The 24,110-nt window shown below is 52.4% G+C and overlaps 11 protein-coding genes across 12 annotated transcripts; 4 read left to right on the top strand and 7 right to left on the bottom strand.

Moving 5' to 3' along the window:
- The first annotated feature begins 594 nt into the window (after window positions 1–594).
- Window positions 595–1,826, top strand: HMPREF1120_02023 (uncharacterized protein). Its single transcript, XM_009156055.1, has 3 exons — window positions 595–835; window positions 889–1,011; window positions 1,159–1,826. The coding sequence occupies exons 1-3, from the start codon at window positions 714–716 to the stop codon at window positions 1,361–1,363; spliced, it is 450 nt and encodes a 149-aa protein (XP_009154303.1). The 5' UTR covers window positions 595–713; the 3' UTR covers window positions 1,364–1,826.
- HMPREF1120_02022 (uncharacterized protein) lies at window positions 1,420–1,998 on the bottom strand (the record flags this gene model as incomplete). The annotated part of the gene is made up of 1 exon (XM_009156054.1): window positions 1,420–1,998. The coding sequence occupies one exon, from the start codon at window positions 1,996–1,998 to the stop codon at window positions 1,420–1,422; it is 579 nt and encodes a 192-aa protein (XP_009154302.1).
- A 309-nt stretch (window positions 1,999–2,307) lies between these two features.
- Window positions 2,308–5,985, top strand: HMPREF1120_02021 (Ser/Thr protein kinase MPS1 (regulatory cell proliferation kinase 1)). The gene has a single exon (XM_009156053.1). It carries the CDS (start codon window positions 3,024–3,026, stop codon window positions 5,637–5,639), a length of 2,616 nt encoding a protein of 871 aa, XP_009154301.1. The 5' UTR covers window positions 2,308–3,023; the 3' UTR covers window positions 5,640–5,985.
- A 281-nt stretch (window positions 5,986–6,266) lies between these two features.
- HMPREF1120_02020 (sorting nexin-4) lies at window positions 6,267–7,800 on the bottom strand (the record flags this gene model as incomplete). Its single annotated transcript, XM_009156052.1, has 2 exons — window positions 6,267–7,454; window positions 7,522–7,800. The coding sequence occupies 2 exons, from the start codon at window positions 7,798–7,800 to the stop codon at window positions 6,267–6,269; spliced, it is 1,467 nt and encodes a 488-aa protein (XP_009154300.1).
- A 558-nt stretch (window positions 7,801–8,358) lies between these two features.
- Window positions 8,359–10,348, bottom strand: HMPREF1120_02019 (uncharacterized protein; the record flags this gene model as incomplete). The annotated part of the gene is made up of 2 exons (XM_009156051.1): window positions 8,359–10,125; window positions 10,178–10,348. The coding sequence occupies 2 exons, from the start codon at window positions 10,346–10,348 to the stop codon at window positions 8,359–8,361; spliced, it is 1,938 nt and encodes a 645-aa protein (XP_009154299.1).
- A 1,012-nt stretch (window positions 10,349–11,360) lies between these two features.
- HMPREF1120_02018 (uncharacterized protein) lies at window positions 11,361–13,264 on the top strand. Its single transcript, XM_009156050.1, has 2 exons — window positions 11,361–12,401; window positions 12,556–13,264. Exons 1-2 carry the CDS (start codon window positions 12,141–12,143, stop codon window positions 12,832–12,834), a joined length of 540 nt encoding a protein of 179 aa, XP_009154298.1. The 5' UTR covers window positions 11,361–12,140; the 3' UTR covers window positions 12,835–13,264.
- HMPREF1120_02017 (isoflavone reductase (CipA)) lies at window positions 13,258–14,583 on the bottom strand (the record flags this gene model as incomplete). The annotated part of the gene is made up of 2 exons (XM_009156049.1): window positions 13,258–14,220; window positions 14,509–14,583. The coding sequence occupies 2 exons, from the start codon at window positions 14,581–14,583 to the stop codon at window positions 13,258–13,260; spliced, it is 1,038 nt and encodes a 345-aa protein (XP_009154297.1).
- Window positions 14,584–15,972: 1,389 nt separating this feature from the next.
- HMPREF1120_02016 (acetolactate synthase I/II/III large subunit) lies at window positions 15,973–18,191 on the bottom strand (the record flags this gene model as incomplete). Its single annotated transcript, XM_009156048.1, has 3 exons — window positions 15,973–16,022; window positions 16,080–17,938; window positions 18,001–18,191. The coding sequence occupies 3 exons, from the start codon at window positions 18,189–18,191 to the stop codon at window positions 15,973–15,975; spliced, it is 2,100 nt and encodes a 699-aa protein (XP_009154296.1).
- A 230-nt stretch (window positions 18,192–18,421) lies between these two features.
- On the top strand, window positions 18,422–23,847 carry HMPREF1120_02013. 2 transcript variants are annotated; one of them, XM_009156045.1, is made up of 3 exons: window positions 18,422–19,010; window positions 19,080–20,692; window positions 20,761–23,847. In XM_009156045.1, the coding sequence occupies exon 3, from the start codon at window positions 21,121–21,123 to the stop codon at window positions 22,318–22,320; it is 1,200 nt and encodes a 399-aa protein (XP_009154293.1). In that variant the 5' UTR covers window positions 18,422–19,010; window positions 19,080–20,692; window positions 20,761–21,120; the 3' UTR covers window positions 22,321–23,847. The 2 variants fall into 2 exon arrangements, with proteins under 2 accessions (XP_009154293.1, XP_009154292.1); XM_009156044.1 differs by having other exon boundaries at window positions 18,422–19,031.
- HMPREF1120_02015 (uncharacterized protein) lies at window positions 18,999–20,487 on the bottom strand (the record flags this gene model as incomplete). The annotated part of the gene is made up of 2 exons (XM_009156047.1): window positions 18,999–20,038; window positions 20,094–20,487. The coding sequence occupies 2 exons, from the start codon at window positions 20,485–20,487 to the stop codon at window positions 18,999–19,001; spliced, it is 1,434 nt and encodes a 477-aa protein (XP_009154295.1).
- On the bottom strand, window positions 22,815–23,511 carry HMPREF1120_02014 (uncharacterized protein; the record flags this gene model as incomplete). Its single annotated transcript, XM_009156046.1, has 3 exons — window positions 22,815–22,940; window positions 23,026–23,414; window positions 23,475–23,511. 3 exons carry the CDS (start codon window positions 23,509–23,511, stop codon window positions 22,815–22,817), a joined length of 552 nt encoding a protein of 183 aa, XP_009154294.1.
- Window positions 23,848–24,110: the final 263 nt, after the last annotated feature.

Here is a 24,110-nt window from a genome sequence, read left to right as displayed (position 1 = left end):
CATGCCAGTCAATTGTCAGCCGTCTAAGGTAGGTTCAAAAACCTCATCGGTCTCCCAAAGTGGGACAGGAACTGTGGTTCCTGAGATTCACCTGTGCTGCTCCGGCGCGGATTGGTTCGTTGGCCACAACGTTAATCAATCTTAGTCCGAAAGTGGCAGTATTTTTCACAGTCGGAGATGAAAAGGGTTTTCGAAGCTACTTATACAGCACAGCTTATGGGTCAGAGAGTGTTGTTGCGTTGCTCCTGGCGCCCCTTGCATCAATCGGCGCTTCGAACACTACGCTTACTAGTACAAATGGGTCTGTGGATAAAGAAGTCCTTGCTGCCGGTAGATTGCGTACGATTGGGTTTGAATGCCACACAGCAATTACTACTGGTACAATAGAGACATTAAAACAAGTATTGTACTATGCTATGTGCTATGTAAGGGACCTCGTGCAACGAAGTAATTCCACCCAATTTCCTCCCTCCGCAGCCTTGCAGAGCGGATCTTCCGAATGACAGCCCCATTTCCGAAATCCGATGCGCCATGTGCAACATTGTGGCGCCTGGACCATTATTTGGTGAGCTCGCCACAAAATCTCCACGCACGGTCTGGCACTCCCAGAGTCATGACGTAATCTTCAATGGGCGAGCATAAGGTACCGTATACACAACACAGAAGAGACATGAAATATCCTCTGTGCATTGAGTATTGCCATCTTCCAGTAAATGCAGCTGCTTTCCAAGCGCGGATTCTTTCTTTATCGCAAGGCAATTATCCCTCCCAAGACGTATAGGCTGTTCCAAATTTCGCCTTCCAAAATGGTCAAGAGTGAACAAGATGTCATCGAGTATGCATCCAGAGAGACTGGCGATGGGCGAGTGGTTTCTGACGAACACCCAGTGACTTCAACAACACGGTCAACATGACTGCTGACGAGCTTGAAGAGTGGCTTAGAGGGGACGAATCCCAAAAGGCCGGTTGGTCCAAGAATGATGGCTCTGGGGAGAGCATTGGTCACGAGAGGTAGGTACATAGGACCTGATTTGGAGACTGCAACACCCCATGCCTTCGTTTGGCGACCTCTTCGGATTGATGCACCAATTGGTGCGGTTTGTCCACATCAATATACTAACTGATTCGTCCACATCAATATGCTAACTTATTCCGTAGCGGGAGGAAGATTGTCGAAATTTTGAGGAAGAATCCGGACAAAGACCCATCCAAGTATGATGACGACGACCTGGCTCATATGAGGAAGGTTGCTGCTTATAATAAGCGACACCTGGCCCAGGAGGAAAAGGCCAAGCAAGACACCAACAGCAACTCATACCGGTCCTTGAAGAACTGGGGCCACGATGCACAAAAGGAGGCCTGAACCGTATGGCGAACAAGGGTGATATGTAGACCCTGGTACCAAACTTTAGTCGGTTCTCACGATTCCGGAGGGAAGATAAAGTCCTTGACGATGGTTGAACCAGCATACTCGGGGTTGAGCATGATGCAATTCAGAAAGTAGGCCAGGCCTTCGCGTCGCTTTTCCAGGAATTTGGGCCGAAATTTGTAGATGGCGCTTTTTGGAGGGAGTGGCGGTAGAGTAGTCTTGTTCGATTGAGGGAAGGCTTTGATCAACTTCCTTCTTAGCTCATCGAATTCCGAGTATCGTTTTCGGATGGTCATTGGCCCTCCGTCAAGCGTCTGAACTTTGCAATTCCATACCACATAGGCTCCGAGCCCTGGTGGGCTGCCATGGACGATGACATAGTCGTCAATGGTGATGGACTTGGCCCAAAGAGCGCCTCTGGTAGCTGCTCGAGACTCGGTATGGTCCTCGAGGGTGATTGGTGGGGGACGATCTGAAGAGCGATCGTCTGAATGACAAGAGCCTCTCCTATGCTGCCAGTAGGGTGTGTAACCGTGGTCCGATACAGAGTCACCGGAAGTCGGACCGGAAGAAGCTGGATCTACTCCGCTGGTGGATGTGGACTGGGACTGTCCCTGTGTGGTGTACATTTGATCGTCCTGGGATCAAGTTTCAAAAAGTGGCGGTAGATCATTGGGGGCGTTGATGCCAGCTGCCATGCACACGGCGCAAGTGGAGTGTGGTTGAATCTGGTCTCCCGGTTCCAACCCGAGCGAAATTGAACTTGAAGGTCTGCAGCAAAAGACACGCGGCGGTTCAGATTGGATTGGCCAGAAAGTACATTGGCCGAAACGGGACAAGCGCAATAATTGCAAGCAAGGCTAACCTTTTGTGGCAAGCATAAACGGCTAACATCATGCTTGTATCGCCCGTGTCCTCTACTTCACGACGCATACATCGTATACCCGAAGTAAGGTCTTGTACATGAAGGATCATGGGGACTGTTTGTGTGAGAAAAAATCCTACTTTGGATCAAACGCTGTCAACGAAATCGTGGCTTCAGAAAGTTTGAGAGGATACAATTCTACCATGTTGGCCGTAAGCGGCCCCGCTGATTCACATATACGCTTCAAGCTTTGTTGGTGAGCTTCGAGCTAGACGAACCCAAGTTGAGCTTGCGTAACCTACATGTATATGTCATGTCACCAGGTCATGGCTATTGCATGACCTTAAGAGCAAACTGTCGTAATGAGCATTCGTTTGGCATGGGCGCTGGAATGGAACCGTGTTTTTGGCCGACTGTTTTCTAGATTCCGGCACGCTGTTGTTCAACTATCCCACGTGAACATATCAGAAGATATTGCAAGCTTGAAACGAGTCGGTATAATCAATCGGATCCTGACAGACAGCGTTGAACTGCTGTAGAACTCGCCCTCATCTTGATGGCCTTCCGGTTCAGGCTATGTGGTTGCTCTAGCAACGCGGATGTTGTTGGGGCCGGGGTTTATCCGACGTGCCCTGCGGATTCACATCCAATCGCGTCCAGGCTTGAGAAATGCTCTTCAGTTATTCATCCATCAATCATCCCAAGTCTGATCAACCACAGTTTACGGCTACTGTAACAATGAGCGCTGTCTACGAATATTGATATACCCAATGCTTGTCATTGTCTAAAATGGCTACTTATGCCACTCCGACCCCTGCAGCGCTGGCTTCCAGTCTCAATAACTCTCGACGATCGCATCTCCGAACCACGACGCGCCTGGCTACCCATCGTGCGCAGCCATCCGCCCATGCGACCGCACCAGAATATAAAGCATCACAACCTGGTCGAAATATGACAGGCGACAGCTCCGACGATGAGGATCTCGCGCCAATCAAGCTCAGTGCAGAGGCCCAAGCGATTTTAGGGGAGGTTGATCCGCACTCGGCGCCGGACAAGGAGAACTGGGAACCACATTCGCGACAAACAAGGCCGGCGAACGAAGAATACGAAAAACAGCGAGGTCCTGCAATTGAAGTACTGAAGAAGAGTAGTCCGCATCAACAAAGAGACGGCAGCCCAGCTCCACGGGTCGTCCGAGTCACCTCAGGAGCTCGTCCTGGGCCACCTGCAATCTTGGGAAGAGACGGTTCATTCATGTACAAAATCCACGAAAAGCCATCCACGCGCATTCATTCCGATTTCCACGACTCCCAGACTCCGGCGCCAAGGATACGGCGCGTCCGCATCAGTGATTCTAGGCGGCTTTCAAGGTCTCCTCCTTCCCATCAACAGCCCGACTCGGCTCAGCGACAAGATCAGCAAGTCGACGCGTCTCAATCAGCAGGTCGTTCTCACAGTCCGCAGAATCATCACTCACAAAGCAGTCCAGATGAGGAAGGCGGCGCTATCCCGTCCACAATTCTGAGATCCCGACGAGGGGAAGAGAATGGACCTCAAAGCACCATGCGGGTTCGCCGCATAGGAGGTGCTTTATTGAACAGACCTGTTAGACGAGGGATGGTGCGGCGGCAAAGTGAGGAGGACGATGTGGGCATAGAGCAGCATGAAGAGGCCCGATCAGGCACACCCGAGATTGAAGTTGGTAGAAGGGCCAGAGAAGCTGATCTGGCGGATCTGCCTGACGACTTGCTCGCCCTTCAAGGCAGTCCCATGCAAGTGAAATCAGTCTATCAATCGCCCAAGCATGCATCTCCTGACCGTCAAAAAGAACCACCGAGGGAGCAGCAACACGAACAACAAAGAGAGCCGCCGGAAAGGTGGCCACAGGAGCCTCCTTCACCAAACCGGCCACCACCATCAAGGCCAGCATCCGTTAACAGGGCTTTACCGACACCTGGCACCCGAGGGTCACACCCTTCTTCGTCGAGGACATCCAGCGTACAGCGCAATCCAATCTTCAAAATCCCCCCACTACCCTCGCATCCTGCGGCGCAAGATCAAGAAAATGAGCCACCTCCAACATTTCGCAGAGCAAAGTCTACCGCACCAGTATTAAAACTGCATGAAGATGAGCCCCCAAGCGAGCAGAAGCCTGCTGCGGAACCTCCTGCATCAGTGCCGGCGCAGACCTCACCTTCGCGACAACCACTGGTGGAGAAACCCAACAATATAGCCCACCGACCAGCCCCGGCGCCGCCGCCAAAAATGTCGATTTTGGAAGCAGCCACATCGAACGCCGGATCACGAAGCAAAAGATCGGTCCACTACGTGTTGAACGGCAAGACATACCGACGACTAGACTGCATCGGACGAGGCGGGTCATCAAGAGTATTCCGAATCATGGCGGAAAACTACAAGATCTTTGCATTGAAAAGAGTGAACCTGGAAGAAGCCGACATGGCCGCGATAGCCGGGTACAAAGGAGAGATTGACCTTTTGAAGAAGTTGGAGAACGTGGACCGAGTGATTCGACTATACGACTACGAGATCAACGAAGAAAAGGGAGTGCTGAACGTGATGATGGAGCTAGGCGAATCCGATTTCAACAAGATGCTCAACGAGCAGTTGAAAGCAGACAACGCTCGACTAGACATCACATTCACCCGACACTACTGGAAGGAGATGCTGGAATGCGTACAAGCAGTACACGAGCACGACATTGTACATTCGGACCTGAAACCGGCGAATTTTCTATTGGTGAAAGGCCAGCTAAAGCTGATTGATTTCGGAATCGCAAACGCCATCCAGGACGACACGGTCAATGTGCATCGCGAGAACCAGATCGGGACGCCCAACTACATGAGCCCAGAGTCATTGGTGTGTCACACGGGAGGGACTCCCGGCGCGCCCAAGATACTGAAACTAGGCAAACCGAGCGATGTTTGGAGTCTGGGATGTATTCTGTATCAAATGACGTACGGACAGCCTCCCTTTGCCCATATCGCCAAACAGTTTGAACGCATCATGAGCATTCCGAATCCAAAAGTCGAGATCCAGTTCCCCAACACGGGTATCGGTGGTGCAGTGGTACCGTTTGGACTTATCAAGACTCTGAGAAGGTGTTTGACTCGCGAACAGTCCCTGAGACCAACTGTCAAGGAGTTGCTGAGTGAATCGGACCCGTTCCTTAATCCGGTAGCTATCAGTCCCGATATGCTTGGAAGGGTTATTGGTAATGTTGTGGGTTATTGTCGCCGGAGGGAGGAGGCTCTCAAGGCAAAGGGTGAACTAGTTGCTACGGTTGAAGGCGCTAGTTGTTTGCCCCGTGATGAGGAGATGAAGGGCTGGCCGTGGGCGTTTTATGAGAAGTTGAGACAGGCTCAGGAGGAGGGCACGGCTTGGTAGTAAGTACTGTATAGAGTAGTTACCTTTTTAAAGCAGTGGCAGCATGGCTTGGAAGATGGAAGTCACCCATTGTTTCCCTTGGGAAGGTCTGTTGTTTTCTGTTCTCTTGGATATGGTGGTGGGTGCAATGGGCTGTGATGGCAGGGATTGTGTCTTCCTTTGGAAAGAAGTCTGGATTTTGGGGTTTCAGTTGCAGATTGCAGAATCCAATGAACGAGCAAGATGCGAATTGCAAAAAGCGAGGAGTCAAAAGCCAGAGGCCAGAGCATAAAAACCTCATTCAGCGTTCAGGTCTTTATTTGTCGTCCGTTGTTGTCTAATAAATTCGAGGTTCGAATTCCTTATATTATTTTTCTTGTCTTCATCGGAGTGCTAAACATTCCGCTCATTGAGAAAGTATAGGACTGGTGTAACACTGAAAAGTCTGCATGTAGGTGTGTTCCAGGAGCAGGATAAAGGCTGGAATGGTTATTGAGAGACATGAGATGGAGAGGGTGAGCGTGGGACAAATGATAGTACTGCATCATGGCCATTAAACTGCCTTCGCTACACGGTAGTAGTGATAGCCTCGAACTTAAGACCATAAAGTCATTACTCAATGTATAATAGTAGTCTGCCTCTCCCTTCTCAAGTCTCTGCCTTCCCCTTGTCCTTGTGCAAATGTTTGTCGGCATCCAGATCCATGTCGACCAGGAACCGTTCCCAAGTGGAAATGACATTCTGGTAAAAGTCGATATGTTGCGTGGCCAACGCACCGAGGGTATCCCTAAACTCCAGGCCTTTGATCCTCTCGAAATCCGCGACCTCGCGCACCACCTGCTCGTCGAACATCTCGCTGGTGGATTTGGCACTCTCGACCTCACGATTGAGCTCGGCGATTTTGAGTTCCAGCTTGCGCGCCCGGTCCTTGCGGGCCGTTTCGTGGTCGACGCCTCGCATGTCCTCCACCTTGTTCCGGATGAAAGTTGCCGGATTGAGATGGGACCCGTGCGAGTACGGATTGTTGGATGCAAGCATGTCGCGCTCCGCAGTCGCTTTCTGCAAATATTCGGTGAGCCCCTCGAAGTCGAGTTGTTTCTGCTCCCGGGTCTTGAGCAATGATTTCACAGAGTTGATATAGGCTTCCATGTCGCGCAGACTACCCAGGTAATTCTGGTCGGTGTGGTCCTTGAGACCCTTCCAGCCTCGGGATGTCTCTTCGACGCAGCCGGCGAAGGTTTGGATGGGAGCTTCAATGGCAGGCTCGAGAGGAGTGAGTTTGCGCATGTTGGTGGCCAAGTCGGCATAATCCAGCTCCAGGTCGCCTTCTCTCCGAACCACTCTTGCAACGATCTTTTCCACATGTGACAAATCCTCGTCGAGCTTGTTTGCTCTCTCCGTGACTTCGATGAACCTCTTGTCCGGCTTGTGGACTTTGGAGAAGGCGTTGAGCATGGTGTCTGCGACATTATCGAAGAAACCAGTCGGTGCGGCCGTATTGCCGCTGCCTTCTCCGCTCACCGTACCCCTGGATGGTCTGAGCCGCATTTGCGAGTTCCAGTCGGTCGTTTCGAGGAACAGTAATAGTATTGGAGCCCGGCGCAAAACCGGATGTAGAGTACATCGCTTCAGAAACCGATGTAATGAGCATGCTCGGCGTTGTGTGAATTCTGTGCTAAACCGGTCTCCCCTCACATACGCCATGTTGTTCTTTTCCGGCAGTGGAGGCACTGCACATGCTGGATAGTCTCGATGTAGCGTCTGCCGCAGGAACACAAAGTCGGTGAACCGCCGTCTTACAGAGAAGTCGGTTTTCTGGAATGTTTTGAAGTCGGTCTGAGAGCAATGTCAGTTAGCTGGGCGCAGCTTGATTGGGAGGACATCCCCGGTGCTGCAATCTTACATGTGTGGTGACGAGGTATGAGACATATGCGTCTTTTGTACCATCGTTCTCTTTCAGCGGACTGTCCACCGTGACTTCCAGAATCCCGTCTCGACCGATTCCCGCCAGATCGACATTGTCGGCATGCTCGCCAGCCTGCGGTTCGCTGCTCATGCTATCGCTTCTCCGGCCATCGCCAGGTCTAGTTGGCAGATTGGCCTGAAACGGCGCAGACGATTCCGCCTGTTGCGTATCCTCCCGCTGCCACGAAACACTGTCGAAGTCGCCGTGGTCATCCATACTTATTGACCGCGAACGTCGTGAGCCCCGCAGGCACCAGCCCTTAGGGATGGCGGGACACGCCTGCGCTTGGAGAGATCAAGACCGGACGAAGCTGGGTACGGCGGCGGTAGTTCTAGAACCGGGCTTAGAATGAATACTCCCTGAAGAGTTGGGCGCAACAATGGGTTGACAAGGTACTTGTTGTGAGTGAGAGGGAATCCGGGGAACTTGTTGGCAGGCGGGAGCTGGTCGATCAGTCAATGGCGGTCATTGCGGTCACTGCCAGTGCCTCTGCCACTTTGAACGAGTTCCACAGCATCCGGTTGCAATCAACCAATCACATGATGAGCGTCGCGGAACGCAGCCTGATCACCTGACTGGCAGTCCCTCGGCAAGGCTCCCAAATATGATCAGTGTCATGTACCTAGGTAGTGTAGCAACAAGCGTATCCCCCTGGGCATATTCCGCTTGGAAGAGCTTCGATGTTAAAGCATCTGCATGTGCCATGGCGTACAATTAGTACACTGCTGTAGTATATTTCGGTCATATGTCTAGTCAGGGCAGTTGTGATATCCTTCAAAAGTCAAATTCGCCTCTAAACGAGTCCAGCTCCATGCCAGCACCCACCCGCTCCGTCAAATCTCGCCTGCCCATGCCAGTAAACGCTCTCCTCAGGGTATCGTAGAGATTCGTGCTCTCATTTTGCTGTATCATCCTCTGTAACTCGGCATCAGGGATCCCTCCATGACCATCTCCAACAATCTCACGAGCTTGATCCAACCCCTGTTCGCCCACAATCCGGTGCAAATTCAACGCTCCGAGCAGATGTCCGGCTGCCTCAGGATAGCATCCAATATTGATGCACGAAACTCCGAGGTTATATCGGGCTCGGACAAAATTGGGGTTGACTTCGAGTGCCTTGCAATAGGCGGTGATGGCGTCCTCTGACCGGCCCGAGTTTGCCAATGTTGCACCCAGCCGGTTCCACAACAGATGCAGCTGTCCTTCCCTGTTTGCCGACCCGGTTTCTGCTGATGCAAGAGCGGCTTTGAAACAATCCACAGCCTTTTCAAACTCTTCGTTCCCATAGAACAAAACACCAAGACCGACCTGGACGTCGGGGTCCATGTGTTCCCCGGCCGGCGACAGTTGAGCTGCTTTGATGAAGAGGTCAACCACGCGTTCTTGCAATATTGCACGGTCCGTGAAGCCGACTTCGGATGCGTCCGATAGGTTCTCCGGGGGATGGATCTGAGGATACTTGACACTCAGCCACCGCTCCAGAGTCCGGTAGGCCGTGCTGTCGTATCCTTCGTTCGTGTAGGAAACTGCCAGCCCCATAAGAGCGTCTAGGTTGTTGGGGTCTAATTGCAATGCCCGCTCCAGAGCGCGGATGGCAGGCGCTTCCTTTTCATTCTGCGCCTGCGCCGAGCCCAAAAGAACCCAGGCCTCGACGTGGTTGGGGTCTTGTTGAACGGCGGCCTCAAAGGCCAGAGCAGCAAGAGAGAGGTTACCGTGCGATTCAAGGATCTCCTTTCCTTGTTCAAAGGCGGACTTGGAAGAGTGGCTGTTCTCCAAAAACGGGTTCTGTGATTCAAACATGTAATCGCCAAGCATGGGCTCTCGTTCAAAGGGGTTATGGGTGTTCATGCCGAATGTGGAATCAAAATTGTCCCAGGCGGCAAAGTCCTCGCTCGTAAATGCTTGGTCCAAATCAGAAGCTTCCGCGGCCATTCGCCTGGATGCTTGTTCAGCCTGGATCCCGTGCCACACACTCTCAAAATCCTCAAAGGTATCCACGGGGACTTCGACTGACCTGTCAATTTCGTCCAATTCCCTCTCCATCGCCTGGTTGGCCTCATCCGAGAGACTATCTTGTTGCGTTTCGAGTTCCTTAAACTGTTCTTCCCAGTTCACATCGTCCAATTCGACCATTCTGCCCTTGCCTTTATCTGCGGTCTGTTCCGGCTGTTGTTGCATGTGCATCGGTGTATAATTCATGCCCATGTTCATCCCACCCATGTACCCCATCCCCATGGGTCTCTGGTAGGTATTCATCATCGAAGGAGCCTGAGTAATCGGACTCGCGGCCCGCTGCGGAGTCGCCTGCTGGAAGCGGGCAAATTCTTGTGGGGAGAATCCGTTCGGTCGTTGTGCCGCCATCTTGGAATTGGCGAAGGCAGCTTCCATGCGTGCTTGTTCGCCCGGATCAAACTCGGCTCCCCAGCCGGGGGACGGTGACCGACGAGCGATCCCTTGGACACTGGGGAGGTCTTGTCGCAGTTGCTCCATGGCGAAAGGCTGTGGCAACTGACCCGTCTGGTGCATAAAGTCGTTCATCATCTGCTAACCGGTCAACGGCTTTGGTTCCCATCCTCGACATTCGCCAACTCACCTGGTCCGATCCATTTGGAGCCATGCGAGACCGCATGCTCTCTTCCAGGCCACCAGGGCCTCGGCCGACCAGACGATCCCGCTGCAGCGAGGTGTCATTCTGAACGTGGTTCTTAAACTGCGTCAGCGGATTGCCCGCGGTTGAGCACTCTGCGCCGCCTAAGAATGACATGGTGCAATGCAGGAGGACGTGGTAAATGCACAGATGAAGAAGGTGTAAGGATGTGGTGATGTCGAGCAGTCACAGAGAGCAAACAGACCGGACTCGAATAAGTCAGTCGATGGTCGTGGCTTGGAGACCGCAAAGGCAATAAACCGAGGCAGTCCAGGCCGAGTTCATTATCATTATTCATCCTGCGGACCCAAGCGCGGAGAGACGCCAGAAATCATGCGCTTTTGCCGCCCGCGATCCGGAGAAGGGTCTTTCACGTGACGGCACGTGTTCTGCACTGTACTTGAAGATGTCAACATCTTAAAAGTTCTACTTTCATTAGAGCTCTGTCTGATGTACAGGAACAAAGGTTGGTGGATCAATGCTGATGGCTGGCATACTAACGCATGCTTCAAGTCTGGATGGTGAGGCGACATCCCCATAGTGGACGCACTCAACCCCTCTTGCTACGCTGTCTTGCCTGTCCTTCCCACCGAGAGCTGAAATCGGTCAGTGTATCGGCTGGCCGTGTAGGAGAGAAGAGGCTCTTCCACGGTTCCGAATGAAACAGTGGGCGCCAATCCGTCCAGGCGTCTAGCGGCCTTTTCTCCCCGAGCTCCGGAGGAGCTAATATTCGCTCTACAGTGATAGAAGTCCCTTGGAGACGAACATGAGTATCAAGATTCCCGCCTAATGACAGTCTTAAATCACCTCTGCTGCCCTTCCATGTTCTAGTGCCAAGAGTAACTTGCTCTCATGAGATTCTGATGGATCGCACACTTTCCCCTGAGCGATTGGCCGTCCACGAAATTTCAATATTCGCATCGAAGAAGAAACGGCTTGGGCCACGGACTACTGCACGAGCGTTCGGAGAAAAATTCCCCTGCATCGTGGTTTGAAAGTCTCCGATTTGAAGTTGATGTTTCGAGTTGGTAGACGCCCGAATGAAGCCTAGTTGCCGTGTCCGGTCCGTAGTTCAAACCTTTGCCGAGCTTAATTTATCTTCCGCTTTCCAGAGAAGAACTGAAGGTTACAAGTATATCCACCAAACTGGTATACGATCAAAGTACATGGAGTATACCTTCCACCGTACTCAACCAAATCCGTGTCCACTGCACCACTATGCGAAGCTGGCACGTTGGACTGGCCGACTTTCAGAATATTTTAGACGGCTGATTCGTACATAACGGTTGCCAGGACCGAATCGGCGAATCCGGGATTCCATGTCTTTTTGATGGACGCTCTGGATTGGGTACTTGCCGACGGGAGCTCGGACGTCCTTGGATGCCGTTTGCCCCTTGAATTCGCAGATCGACCTGTTCGATTGTTCTTACTTGTCCCAGCGAATGTCGGTTACAGAATCTAACCAGGCTCCCTGGCAGTTGCAGCTCTACACCAAAATCAACGCGTCATCGAAGATCTGCATATGATTGGAAAAATGCTATCATTGACTGTTTTTGTTGTTGCCAACCTCCTCAATGTCGGGTTTATTGTTTTGATTCCTGGAAGATGTGGTGACCGGCCTATAATTAGGAAATAATGCCCGCATACTACCGCTGCTATAAAATGTCGTGAAGGCAGCATTGCCGAAATTCAAGGTGAGCAGTTTTCACTTCTCGAATCACTTAAAGGGAAGCAACGACGGAGATCATTCATTGAAGACCCGCTCTTGTGACTCTGTATCAAACTACTTGTTATCTTCATTCACTTGCTGTCTACTTTGTTCCACCACAAATACGAATCAACGTTCAATCCATTCCAAGAGAAAGAATCTTGTGTTAGCCCCAACCTGTCATCTCGTACTCCCAGCAAGATGCACGTCCCGTTCTTCCTGGCAACCACGTTCACCATGCTGGCCGGCAGCGCTCTGGCGCAAGCTGGGCGGCCATGGAGCGATTGGCCTGGCAATAGGCACTCTTGCCTGAATGACACCGGAGTCGCGTACCTCATAAACGGATACACCTACCTCCTCGAGCATCCTGGCGGTCCGGATTTCAACATCACTGCAAACACCATTCTGTCGGACGCGTTCTTTGTGTCTTCGGATTCCATCAACACTCTATCCCAGCGACCAGTAAGTCACGGATAACTATACACAGCGCATTGCGCTCCACTCCCTCTCCCTTTGGCGAGGATTATACATCCTACGCCAGCCAAAGCTCTGTTCCGGTCACATAAGAGTTATGACACCAATACACGGGCTAACCATTGCAATTACGGATTCTTAGCTTGGCCAACTCGCCTACCCCAGCAAAGAAGCCTTTATCGCCTCGCAGTTCGTGACTCCACCACTCCCGGTTGTTGAGACGCTCGCCACCTTCCACAACTGCGACAGCATATCCTGGAGATGGAACGCTTCAGGCATCGGAAGCAACCAGTACGAAATCAAGGGACTCATCAACTTCGACGTCAATGTGACGACGCTCCAGATCAATGGTGTCTATTCCGAGTTCAACACCGCTGCTTTCCAGGCCGATCTAGGCAATCCAGAATGCCAGCAGAAATGAGATCATGGGAGATCCTCTGATGTCAGCCGACGGACCATAGACGGATTTGCTCCTTTACTAGACTGTTTGCCAGAAGGGCCAAAGTAAAGACATGAAAAGAAATGGAAGTGCCACGTACTCATAAATCGGAGAGGTCGATTTCTAGAAAACCCATAGGGTGGACTTTAGCAAAAGTTTAATGGTTGCACAACCTTCCATTATCGCCCTATACGGGACCATACTCGGTATGCTTGCGCAGAACCAGTCTATCAAATGTCTCTTCTTTTTCAGTATCAAGATTCCACTGTTACAAGAAGCCATGCCCAGATAGTTTGCCACCGGTAGCTGCGAATTGTTCAGTTCATAAATACCGGCACACGCCAGCGCTGGCACACGCACGGACGAGAGAGTGAAGTCCATTAAGACTTTGTGAAAAAAAATTAATCAATCCTTCGGCCTGCATGCATCATCACCATTCTCGACCATATCAATAGCGACTTTTGTCCTCTCATCGAGGTCTTCGTCCGGCAAGCCCAAGAGTCGATTATGTAGGCCTCTGACAGCCTGGTAATTGCCGGAGCCATCGGGCCAGAAATCGCGAGCATACATGGCTTTCACCCAGGCCATCATGTCGCCGGCATTTTGAAAAGCCGCAAGGCCCTCTCGATACCGCTGCTTGACATCTTGATACTGAATCTTCCAATCCTGTTCAGTGGTGCCCGTGACACGTAAAACGGACTCAAACATGTCGCGCTGACTGAGCAAGAAAGACGAGATATAGACGAACCCATTGCGAAAGTGCGTTGAGACCGTAGGACTAGTATCCTTCTCGTCGTCAGGCATGATTTTCAGGCTCCACAGCCTCGCCACCGCCCTGCCACATTGGGCCCAAGTGCTGACGTTGATTTTGGTTTGACCGTCATCGTAGAAGGTGACGGTGCGGTTGGGGAAGTCAAACCCGAACCGGATCTCCTGCCCCGCCAGGCTGAATTCGTACCAGAAGCCACAGACTAAAGACACAAACGAGCTCTTGCCCAGCGAGGCGATGAGGTTGCGAGCCGCTTCGCGTCCTGGTCCTGTCATCGCTTCGCGCACCAGATCTGTCGATTGCCCGTCTAGGCCCCATTCGTTCGGCATTACCCAGGGGACACCGGCGTCCGCGGCTGCTTGGATTAGTTTCGCCTCGGTGTCGCGAGGTGCGAATGCGGACATGGTGATGATTAGGACGTCTTGTCCGCGAAGCGCATTTACGAGTGTGGATGGGTCGGAGTAGTTGACTGGTATGATTGATAGGCCTGGTGGGAATTTGTTCGTGTTGTTGTTCTCCGCCCGTGTCAGTGCCGTGACTTTGTGGATTTTCGTTTTCAGCAGTTCGTGCGCGATGAATGCCCCGATGTGTCCGCTGGCCTAGATGGTCGAGAGAGACAGGGAAGTCTTTTAGTGCTGGTGGTATGTGTGGGGGTGGGGTAGGATGAAGACGATTAAAGACAAGAGGTGCACAAACACTGCTCAACGATGAAGAAGAATAAATCGCCATCCTCAGAATAACAGACTCTCGTCCGGGCCGATGGTCACAGTCATCGTCATATTCATTCCCTCTTCTCCCCTCCTCCTCGTGCGAATAGAGGTAGATAAGTCGAGGGTGAAGTGTAAGAGTGCGTAAGAAATCAAGAAATCAAGAAATCACCCACTTACCCCAACAATGGCGATATTCTCCACGTGGTTCTTGAACCCTGCCGGTTGATCCTTTGCATACTTTACACCTGCCATGGTCGTTCGGTGTAGGTCTTCGGTGAAGAGCCCGCGATGACTACCGTTACGCCTCTGGCTCCAGTGTTCAGATATTGTTGTTTCGGGCCGCAAGGGTCGAAGCACAGACAGTCAAGCAATAGTTCCTGCGGGTGTCTCCAGCTTCCACCCCAGTGGATATCACAACAGGACAACACGCAGGGAATAACTTCAAGTGGGCCGTTCTCCAACTCTTCTCTGGTAGACCGCGTCCAAGACAGGTGTTGTTTGATATTCCGAGTAGAATGAAGACCAGAAGAGAGTCAGCTAGATTACCATCCGGCAAGAGTACGGGAGATTCGCCGGTTCCCCTCTGTCCCTATTTTGCTTTTCACTCTTGGAGAGTCTTGGAGCATATGTCAAACTCACACTTAGTGTACACTTCTGGTCATGATAGACTTGTCCCTCCAATCCAGGTGTCCAACCTACCACATATTGCCCGAAACGATAAAGTCCGTTCGTGACTGGACTGTGCTCTCAACTTGCGAACCGACGCCATTAACTCCGCTTATATGCGGATTTTATTGCCGAAGTCGAAGTCGGAGTCGGAACGATACGTGGCCGACTTACAACTGCCCCTGCAGTGAGGTTCATACTGGTGCATGATGTCTGCTTTGTTTCAGCTGATGCTGTGTACCTGGATGGGCACGGAATAGGAATAGTAAAAGCTAGCTCAAGGATCAGGGATGAGATGCTAGGGCGGTTAGAGGAGGGAGAGGTATAGAAATAGTTGAAATAAACATCAGGAATACGCGAAGAGGCTAGCGTGACAAGGATGACTAATCGGGCTACTCTTTATGTGCTTTTGCAACGGTGCCATTGATCGATCACGTCGCAGTTTGGCACATGGCCACGGGATTGACGTTAGAAGCAAATATAGAAAAAATCAGAAGCCTCGGTGATAACAACTTTATTTGTCAGTCAGCACGAATGTCTGTGCCAATCTCCATTCAGTTGTGCAGACCCCTTTCTTCACCGAGGGAGGGGTCATTAACCGGCAGTGTGTGTGCATAGTACTGATAGAAAATAGTGCGCACCAACGCATCGTCATCCACCGCGAGGAAACGTCAGTCGACCCTCCATACCACAGGTCAATCATCTGACCGATCCTCCTGAAAAACAAAAACCCGACTGGACTAGACTTTTCGCAAGCCAAAGCTCAAGCCACAAAACACATCGCTGTTGAAACTGCTTTTAACACAAATCCACCATAATTCCATCGGTGTCCGCCATTTGACCCTCCATCGACTCGATGCGATATGAGACGGTCCTCAGGATGGGGGTCCTGGACAGGGACACCGTCTGTTCTGTACAAAAATCGCCGTTATTTTGGTGTAGACCGCAAAACGGAAGCTGTATCGGGACACAAACTTAGTGTCCTGATCGTTGCTTCATCAGAGCTCTCCGTTCCTTTTCTTTGGCTGTGAAAATGATGTTAGCAAACAAGCAAACGAACCCAGGGTAAAGCTACAACATACCTTCGTCGTAGACCAGGAATTCATGCAAAGCCTTGCCAGCCGGAACCATGGGCAACACAGGCACCTTCTTGTCTGTCAAGACCTCCAAAAGCGCCGGGCCTTCGCCACTGCCGCTGATCAACCACTGTAAGCTGTCCTCCACATCGGCAGGCTTGGCACATCGTCGTGCCTGGACACCCATGGCCTCGGCCAGTTTGACAAAGTCAGGGTTCTTCTGGTGAGTATGGGCAAATCGATCCTCGTAGAACAAGCTCTGCCACTGGGTGACCATGCCTTGTTCGTCGTTGTTGAGAATAATGACTTTGACGCCAATCTGGAATTGGTTGGCGCTGCTCAGCTCAGTCAAGGTCATGTTGAACGAGGCGTCGCCGTCGATATCGATAACCAAGGCGTCCGGTTGAGCCACCTTCGCGCCAATGGCGGCGGGCAGACCGAAGCCCATCGTGCCCAAGCCACCGGAGGTGATCATGGTCCGTGGATGCCGCCACCGGAAGTGCTGGGCGGCCCACATTTGATGCTGGCCTACACCGGTGGCGATGATGGTCTTTTGCTTCATGTGCGCAGTCATGTCGGAGAGTTTCATGATCAGTTCCTGAGGCTTGATCAATCCGTCCGGCGTGCCCTTTTCGAAGCTGGTAAGTGGGAATCGCTCCTTCCAGTCTTTGATCTGGGCAAACCATTCCGGACGGTCCTTGACGGGCTTGACTTTGGGGATGAGTTCGGCCAGGTTGGTGGCCACCTCACCTTCGACGGCTTCCGTGGCCTGAACGACTTTGTTGATGTTCTTAGGCATGATTTCGAAGTGCACAATACCTCCACGCTTTTCGGCGGCCGCCGCCTTGGCTTGGGGTGCAAACCCGGCAATGTTGAGGGTCACACGGTCGTCGAATCGGGCGCCCAAGGCGATGATGAGATCCGCCTCCTGCATGGCCATGTTGGCATACGCCGAGCCATGCATTCCGAGCATATGTAAGGATTTCGGGTCGAGTTCATCGAATCCTCCCAGACCCTGTAAGGTCGTCGTCACGGGGATGGAGGCTTTGTCGGCCAGTTCTCTCAAGAGCTGAGGACCCTCGGGCGTTCCCAAAATGCCCTGCCCAGCGTAGATGACGGGCTTTTTGGCAATGTTGACGAGGTCGGCCACGCGAGAAATGGTTCCCTCCAGCTGTTTGCGAGAGAGTTCTCGAGCCGCGAGGGTGGCAGCGGACGGGTGGGACGGCAGAGTCGATTGCATAGGAATGGGTCTCCTCAAAATGCCGGCCGTGACATCTTTGGGCAGATCTACCAGGACGGGGCCCGGTCGACCAGAGGTGGCAATCTCGAAGGCCTCCTTGATCCTCTTAGGGAGTTCGGCCACGTTCTTGACCATGACGTTCCACTTTGTGCACGCTCGGGAGATGCCAATCACGTCGGCTTCTTGGAAAGCGTCGGTGCCAATGGCCGTGGTGGGCACCTGGCCGGTGAAGACCACCATGGGAGTGCCGTCCGAAAGGGCATCCTGCATGGGTGTAATGACATTGGTAGCGCCCGGACCGGAGGTGACCAGCACGACTCCAGGTTTGCCAGAAGCTCTTGCATAGCCCTCCGCCATGTGTCCTGCGCCTTGTTCGTGTTTGGGCAAGATGAAATCGAGGTGTTTTGAGTTGTAGATGGCATCGAATACGGGGAGAATGGCACCACCAGGGTAGCCAAAGATATGTTTGACACCTTGCCGCAGCATCATCTCGTGGAAGATCTCTCCTCCACTGAGACCGACGAACGAGTCGTCGAGCTCAGGCATCTGCCGGTTGACCAACGGCGAGGGCTCATTTCGGCGGTAGTCATTGTTGAACGCGGGACTGGGGGTTGGTCGGGTGGTTCTGTACGAGGGTTGATTAGCAGCCGCACTCTCAAAACCTTGACTTCTGACTCCGGAACATACTGTGCTGGAGCTGCAGCAGTCGTTGCAGGTCTTCTCGACAGGTCGGTGGTGGATTTGGGGGATTTTCGGTAGGGCGACAAAGCTGCCGCGGGCGTGGTTGTGGTAAAGGACTGGGAGCATGAGGGTCTGCGTCTCGATATCGAGCGAAGGGCTGAGGAGCCCGTCCGCATGGGCATCATCCTGGTCGTCATGTTGTCTAATGGTCTGGAGAAGACACAAAGACAACGACAATGAGGTTGGAGTATAATAAGAGAACGAGGATTGGCGAGATTGAATTATGAGTCAGTGCCCGTGTCGCGGCGGCGGCGGCGGGTGGAGGGAGGAGGAGTGTGCAGGTTTGGCTCTGCGGTGGTGGGAGAGATCGCGGTGTGTCTAGCGGGAATATTAGTACCTCCAGAACTACAGTATCTCCTAGTACTAGTAGTACACCACGGTACCGTAGCTGAACGTTTCGTTGGTCTACAAATCACCAGATACTCTGGCCCTCACTACCAATATCTGGATGAAATAACAACGGGTGCGCAGTGAGTGGTGTCACTCGAGTGTGCGCATGCGATTGACCTGGTCCTCGCCTCTTTTCCTTCTCTCTCCGACGCGGAGACGGACGTGGCCACGGCAATTTTTTTTCGTCGCCGGTTATTGGCCGAGATGCTTCATGGCCGCCGCCCGCCTCAAGCGCATTGCGGAGAAACAGCGCCACCGCTCATCCCTTCGGCCGATCTCGCTCTTGGCACCGCAGGGTCTGTTTGCACTGGGCTAGTACGGATTAATACTAGACCGCGACGACCACTGGCATCGTTGTTCACACTCCACTGCATCGAGCTGAGTTGTTGAAGTGTATTGGGGTGCAAGATCTGTGAAGGTAATCATTCTATGCCAGTCGCTATTCTCCGCTAAACGCAGCACTGTATATGAGAAGTGGTGCTCAGAGAGGCGGCCCCCAGGCGTGGCATAAATGAGCTCGCGTGGTCAACGATGGAAACCACGCTGAGGCATTCTCATCCCATCTGGTAAATTTGTTGAAATTCCTCGTCAGCCAAGCTGCCCTTATCGCTATATTGAGGCTCACCCCGTACTAGGGCAGTCGATACACCTCTCCACCGCTCGAGCGCCGGCTCAATTGAGTCCCCGTGGCCAAGGAACGCCGATAAAATATCGTTGCATGTGTTGCGGGTATCGAGAGGCAACTGCTTGACGACGTTCATGATGCGAGAAGTGTACCATATCGACTCGCAAAGACCATCCTGGTTCGTTGCACGGAGGATGATATGAAGCAGCTCCTCTGGCAATACTTGGCAAGTATTCTCACGTAGCACAACCTCCTCTTCGATCTTGATCAAGGCAGTTCGCGCGCGGGAGTCAGACTCCGTCTGATCCTGAAGGAGCAGAGCTGCCAAATGAATCGAACATGCCAACTTGGCGCGCCGCCACTTGATCTGCGCACACTTGTCTCGCATAAAGGTTGGCTGATGCAGGGCCCTGAGCGTGCAAATCAGGACCATGTTTCCAAAATGATTCGCGGTCGGACATGAACATTGTTCGGCAATGCGGCCGAATAGCTCAACGAATTCGTCTTTGTCCCGAGACGCTGCTTCGGAGCTTTGTACGCTCGACAACTGACCGAGAGAACAGTGGAAGGCGTTACAAACCAGGATGTCCAGCCAAAAGAGCAGGGCATGGAGCTCTTCGTGTGCGCGAAGACAATAGACGCCGCCCCGGAGGCTGATCATTCGCTTGAGCGCGTTCCAGTGCCAATCAGCAAATGCGTGTTCCTCCTTGAGCTCCTTGTGGTTGGCCAGCAAGGCTGCGGCCAGGATCGTGCCATATTCAGGCTCCGATGGGGAAGCCGATATCTGTTGGGACACTTGTTGCAGTGCATACTGTTCCAGTTCCACTGCGCTTAATGACGAGGCTGTCCCCCTTTCATACGTGGACACAAGCGTTTCATTTGCCAGGAACGCACTGAATGCCGCCGAACATAGTCGATAACAGCTCAGGAACTCTTCGGCTGCCCGCGACCTCCTGCATCGATGGATGACTATATGGATCGTTAGTCTCAAAGGTCATCTTCGGGCTTGCAACAAGCGACGTACACTTTCTAATTAAATGATCAACCGGGTCCTGGAGTGGCTCGCAGGGGCCCCTGTCTCCAAGTACCTTGCCGAGGTTCTTCAGGTTAATCAACTGTTCGTCGTTGATAACCGTGAGGGTACTATTCCAATTCGAGGCTTGGTTGTCCGTCTTAGGCCTTTCGGTTTTGGTCGGCTTAGGCGAGTTCGACGGTGCTGAAGACGGAACAGATTCCCACACATGAACCTGTCCGCCACTCTCGCAATCATCGTAGCGATAACGACCTTTGTCTCCTTTGCGATGCCGCCGCCTTAAAATGTGGACCTTGATTGCCTCTTGGGCAAGCCGACATCGTGAGTCTGTGGTGATGAATGTCAACGGGGCGGTGGCAGGAGGTGTACGCGTCGTCGAAGCCATTAAGCAGTCTATGCCGTGCTCAACAGTAGAGATTGTTGAGACTTAGAGGCGACCGTTCCAACGAGCGCCCTGACATGGGAGCGGGTGCATAAAAGTGGAACGCGCGCGTGCTGGAAATCCGGGGATTCCATGGACCAAGCCTCAGGACAGCCAGCGCCTTGGCAGCTGAGGAGGGGTCATGAAGGGGGACGGCTCGGCAATATAGGTAAGTTACAGCCCGGATTACCTTAGCAGGTATCTATCGTAAAGACACTGACAGGTACGTGTGCCTAGTATCCCTCGGCCGCGAGGCTCTGACTTATCTTTCTTCTTATCATCCTCTCCGTGCACGCAAAATGCAGTGGCCCTCCCCAGCCGTCCCCTCAGCAGATCCCGCTAGATCCAATCCAGTGAGTCAAACCCTATTATGAATTAGTCTCCTCCGGGGTAATCACTGGGGAGTGCTACGAGTGCCTATCTTTGGGCTGCGTATATCTGAACAATGCAGAGATAAGTCTCGGGCGGGGACTGCTCCGACTGGCAGCGGAGCACGGCATTGTGGTGATAGTATAAGAACCCGTGTCTGATAAGGGAGACAAAAAATGGGAAGAGAAGAGCCAAGTTCGTGTGCACCGTCATCACTTATTGCCTACCATGCTGCGACTCAACGAAGACGTCAACTTCCATTTCGAACTGCTTAGGATCCTTGCTTCGGCGAGATGTTACGGAGCAGATGTGGCCGAGGTGCTGAAAGTCTCGCAAAGACTGGTGCCTGGCAATTTTGACAGCTGGTATGAACAATTCTACGCCATGGCTCAATGGGTTCTCTCGACCGTGGAGAATGAAGAAGAACACGACCGGGTGACTCTACGCGACGCGTACTTCCGAGCATCGCGCTACCTGTTTGCGTCCGAGTTCTTCCTACACGGTAACCCCGACGATCCTCGCAACACCACGCTCTGGGAGTCGTGGATCCATTACTTCGACAAGGCCACCAGCAAGCTCGACATCCCACCTGAGCGACGATCTCTGCAAGCCGATGGGTTTGAAGTACCCATTATTGTCTTTCGGGCGTCCACCGACGACACACCGCGCCCTGTACTACTCGTCTGCAATGGGCTGGACGGGTCCATGGAAGAGATGTACCATTTTCACGGCGCGCCCATCGTGGAGAGAGGATACCACGTGGTGCTCTTCGAAGGGCCAGGACAGCCCACCGTGACTCGTCAACAGAAGGTGGGCTTCCTCCACGACTGGGAAAAGGTGGTCACTCCTATCGTCGACTATGTCGAGACTCTTGAGTTTGTGGACAAGAAGCGCATTTGTCTGCTGGGCAATTCGCTGGGCGGTTACCTCGCAGCTCGAGCGGCTTGCTTCGAGCATCGCCTCGCCGCCGTCATGTGCGTCGATGGCATCTTTGACGTCTACGCCGGTTTGGGGGAGATGATGCCGCCTGAAGTGCTGCAGCACCTGGACCAAGGGTCAGAAAAGGAGTTTTCCGCAGGCTTGGAGGAAGCAATGACCAAGTCGACCAATCTCCGTTGGATCATGGAGCAGATTGAGTGGGCTTTCCTTGCTCCCCCTTTCGAGGCACTGCAAACGGCAAAGAAAATGACCCTCGAGGGAATCGTGGATCAGATCCAATGTCCGGTCTTTGTTGCCGATGCCGAACGTGACATCTTCGTGGTCAAGAAACCCCAGGCGCAGATCTTGGCTGATGCTCTGGGATCCAGGGCCACGTATGTCAAGTTTACTGAAAAGGAATCTGCGGAAGCACATTGTCATGTTGGTGCAACTGTCTACCTCAACCAAGTCTTGGTTGGCTGGCTCAGGCGCGTTTTGAAAGACGTCTGATGACGCGTTGATGGGCGTCGTATTGGAGAAGGATTTGGGAGAGTGGCGGGGTTCTCTCTACTCAATCTCCCTGGGTGTTGCACGTACGCTTGCAGAGATGTCCCAAGAAAGCATGAGGATGAGAAGCATCCATCTTAAGAAGCCTGCTCGTTTCCACCTAGTTACATGGTCTGTTGAGCTCATCGGCTGTCTGAGTCTGTCTCCATTTTCCCAGACGCTTATTACTTACTATTCCTTTCCAAGAATTTATCCTTGGTCTACTGAGTAAACAGAGCCTCCGAGTACCAAGGAGCTAGTTTGAAAGTTGTTGGAAAGCCCCTGGCGTCCGACAACTGAGAGTCCTTAATTGAGTCTTGCTTATCGTCAACCTGAAGAATACCATTTTCCTCGCCAAATTTCCACTGCTGTCTACCCCCTATACATGGCACAATATCCCATTCTACGGTGCTGGTGTTAGATGTGAACGGCCAGGCTCATCAACGCCAGCTCCTCACTCAATCCTCCAAAAGCGGCATTGGCGTTGGCTCCAAAACCTCGCCGGTCTGTGGCACCTTGATCGGGTCCGAAGGCACCAAGACAAACAACATGACGCAGTATTCATTGCTGATGTTCCTCCATTCCTAAAGCAAATCATGACAGTTAGTCAGCCAAGCAATCAAATCATGGGAGCATGGGAGAAATTCTTTTCTTTCGGTCTTGACATACATGTACCGTTCCTCTCTGAACGACAGTATCTCCAGCTTTAAGGATCGTCTTGACATCATCATCCAAAGTCATTTGGATCTCGCCACTGAGGACCAATCCCACATCGACACTCTGAGTGCGGTGCTTGAAATTGAGTTTGTCCTCCTGATCTTCGCCGATCGGTGGAAAATGGATGATACGGACAAAGACGCCCGAGTCGTCGACCAAGGGAACCCCCTTGGCACCATAAGGATCAAAGAATGGTCCATTAGCCTTGGCTGGAAAGCCTTCTGTTTTGAGGATTTGCGTGATGCCAGGAATAATGCCTTCGGCTGGCTTTTGGTCGATTGGGTTCAGGGATGTTAGGATCCGGTCTGATTCAATGACGGATTTGCCATCTGGGGTGTGTCCTACAGGTACCAGAGGGTTAGGATGGTGGTATTAAAAAAAGGAAGGGTTTTCAAACTGACCAGTGACTACACGTCGCGTCGTCAAAGGGGAGGCCATCGTGTGTGTGTCTGTGTGTACTAGATGTGCTCGAGATCGGCCAAGGTTGATGATGAGAAGGCTGAGAGTTGAAACTCTGATGGGGATACGACCAGGTCCAAAATCCCAGACCGTATCTTACTCGTTTTTAACAATCAGAGTCGGGTTCGGGTGCCTCGGTATGAACTGCACAGTGCAGCCTAGACCGAGTGGATCAATTCGGTTTCCATTGCTCGACCCTCGCGTGGGAAACTCTGCTCGTCTATGGATGCGGTGGTTGTTTTTCTTCCGAGTCAACGGATAGCCTTCAAAGACCAGGATAGGCCGCTCCAGATCTATCATATCTGTTGCATATCGTCGTACCTACTAATCGAGCATATCTGTGCATCGTCCAGCAGTATCCACTTTCACGGGGCTGCACTAGTCCTAGAACGGATATTCAAGCCTGAAAACGGCTTAGCTTTCCTGTCACGACTATCTTAGCGGGGGCAGTCCATGCCCACGGAACCGTGGAGGCACTAGCCAGACTTGCAGGTGCCAGATAAGCGGACCAGACAGAACACGGGGTAACGGACTAGTGACAAGACATTTCTCCAGATTACGGTAAGTCCAGAGATAGG

Source organism: Exophiala dermatitidis, assembly GCF_000230625.1.
Source record: "Exophiala dermatitidis NIH/UT8656 unplaced genomic scaffold supercont1.2, whole genome shotgun sequence".
In the NCBI taxonomy this organism is placed as follows: Eukaryota; Fungi; Ascomycota; class Eurotiomycetes; order Chaetothyriales; family Herpotrichiellaceae; genus Exophiala; species Exophiala dermatitidis.
The sequence above is the reverse complement of the archived record's forward strand: the minus strand, read 5'-3'. Positions and strand labels throughout refer to the sequence as shown.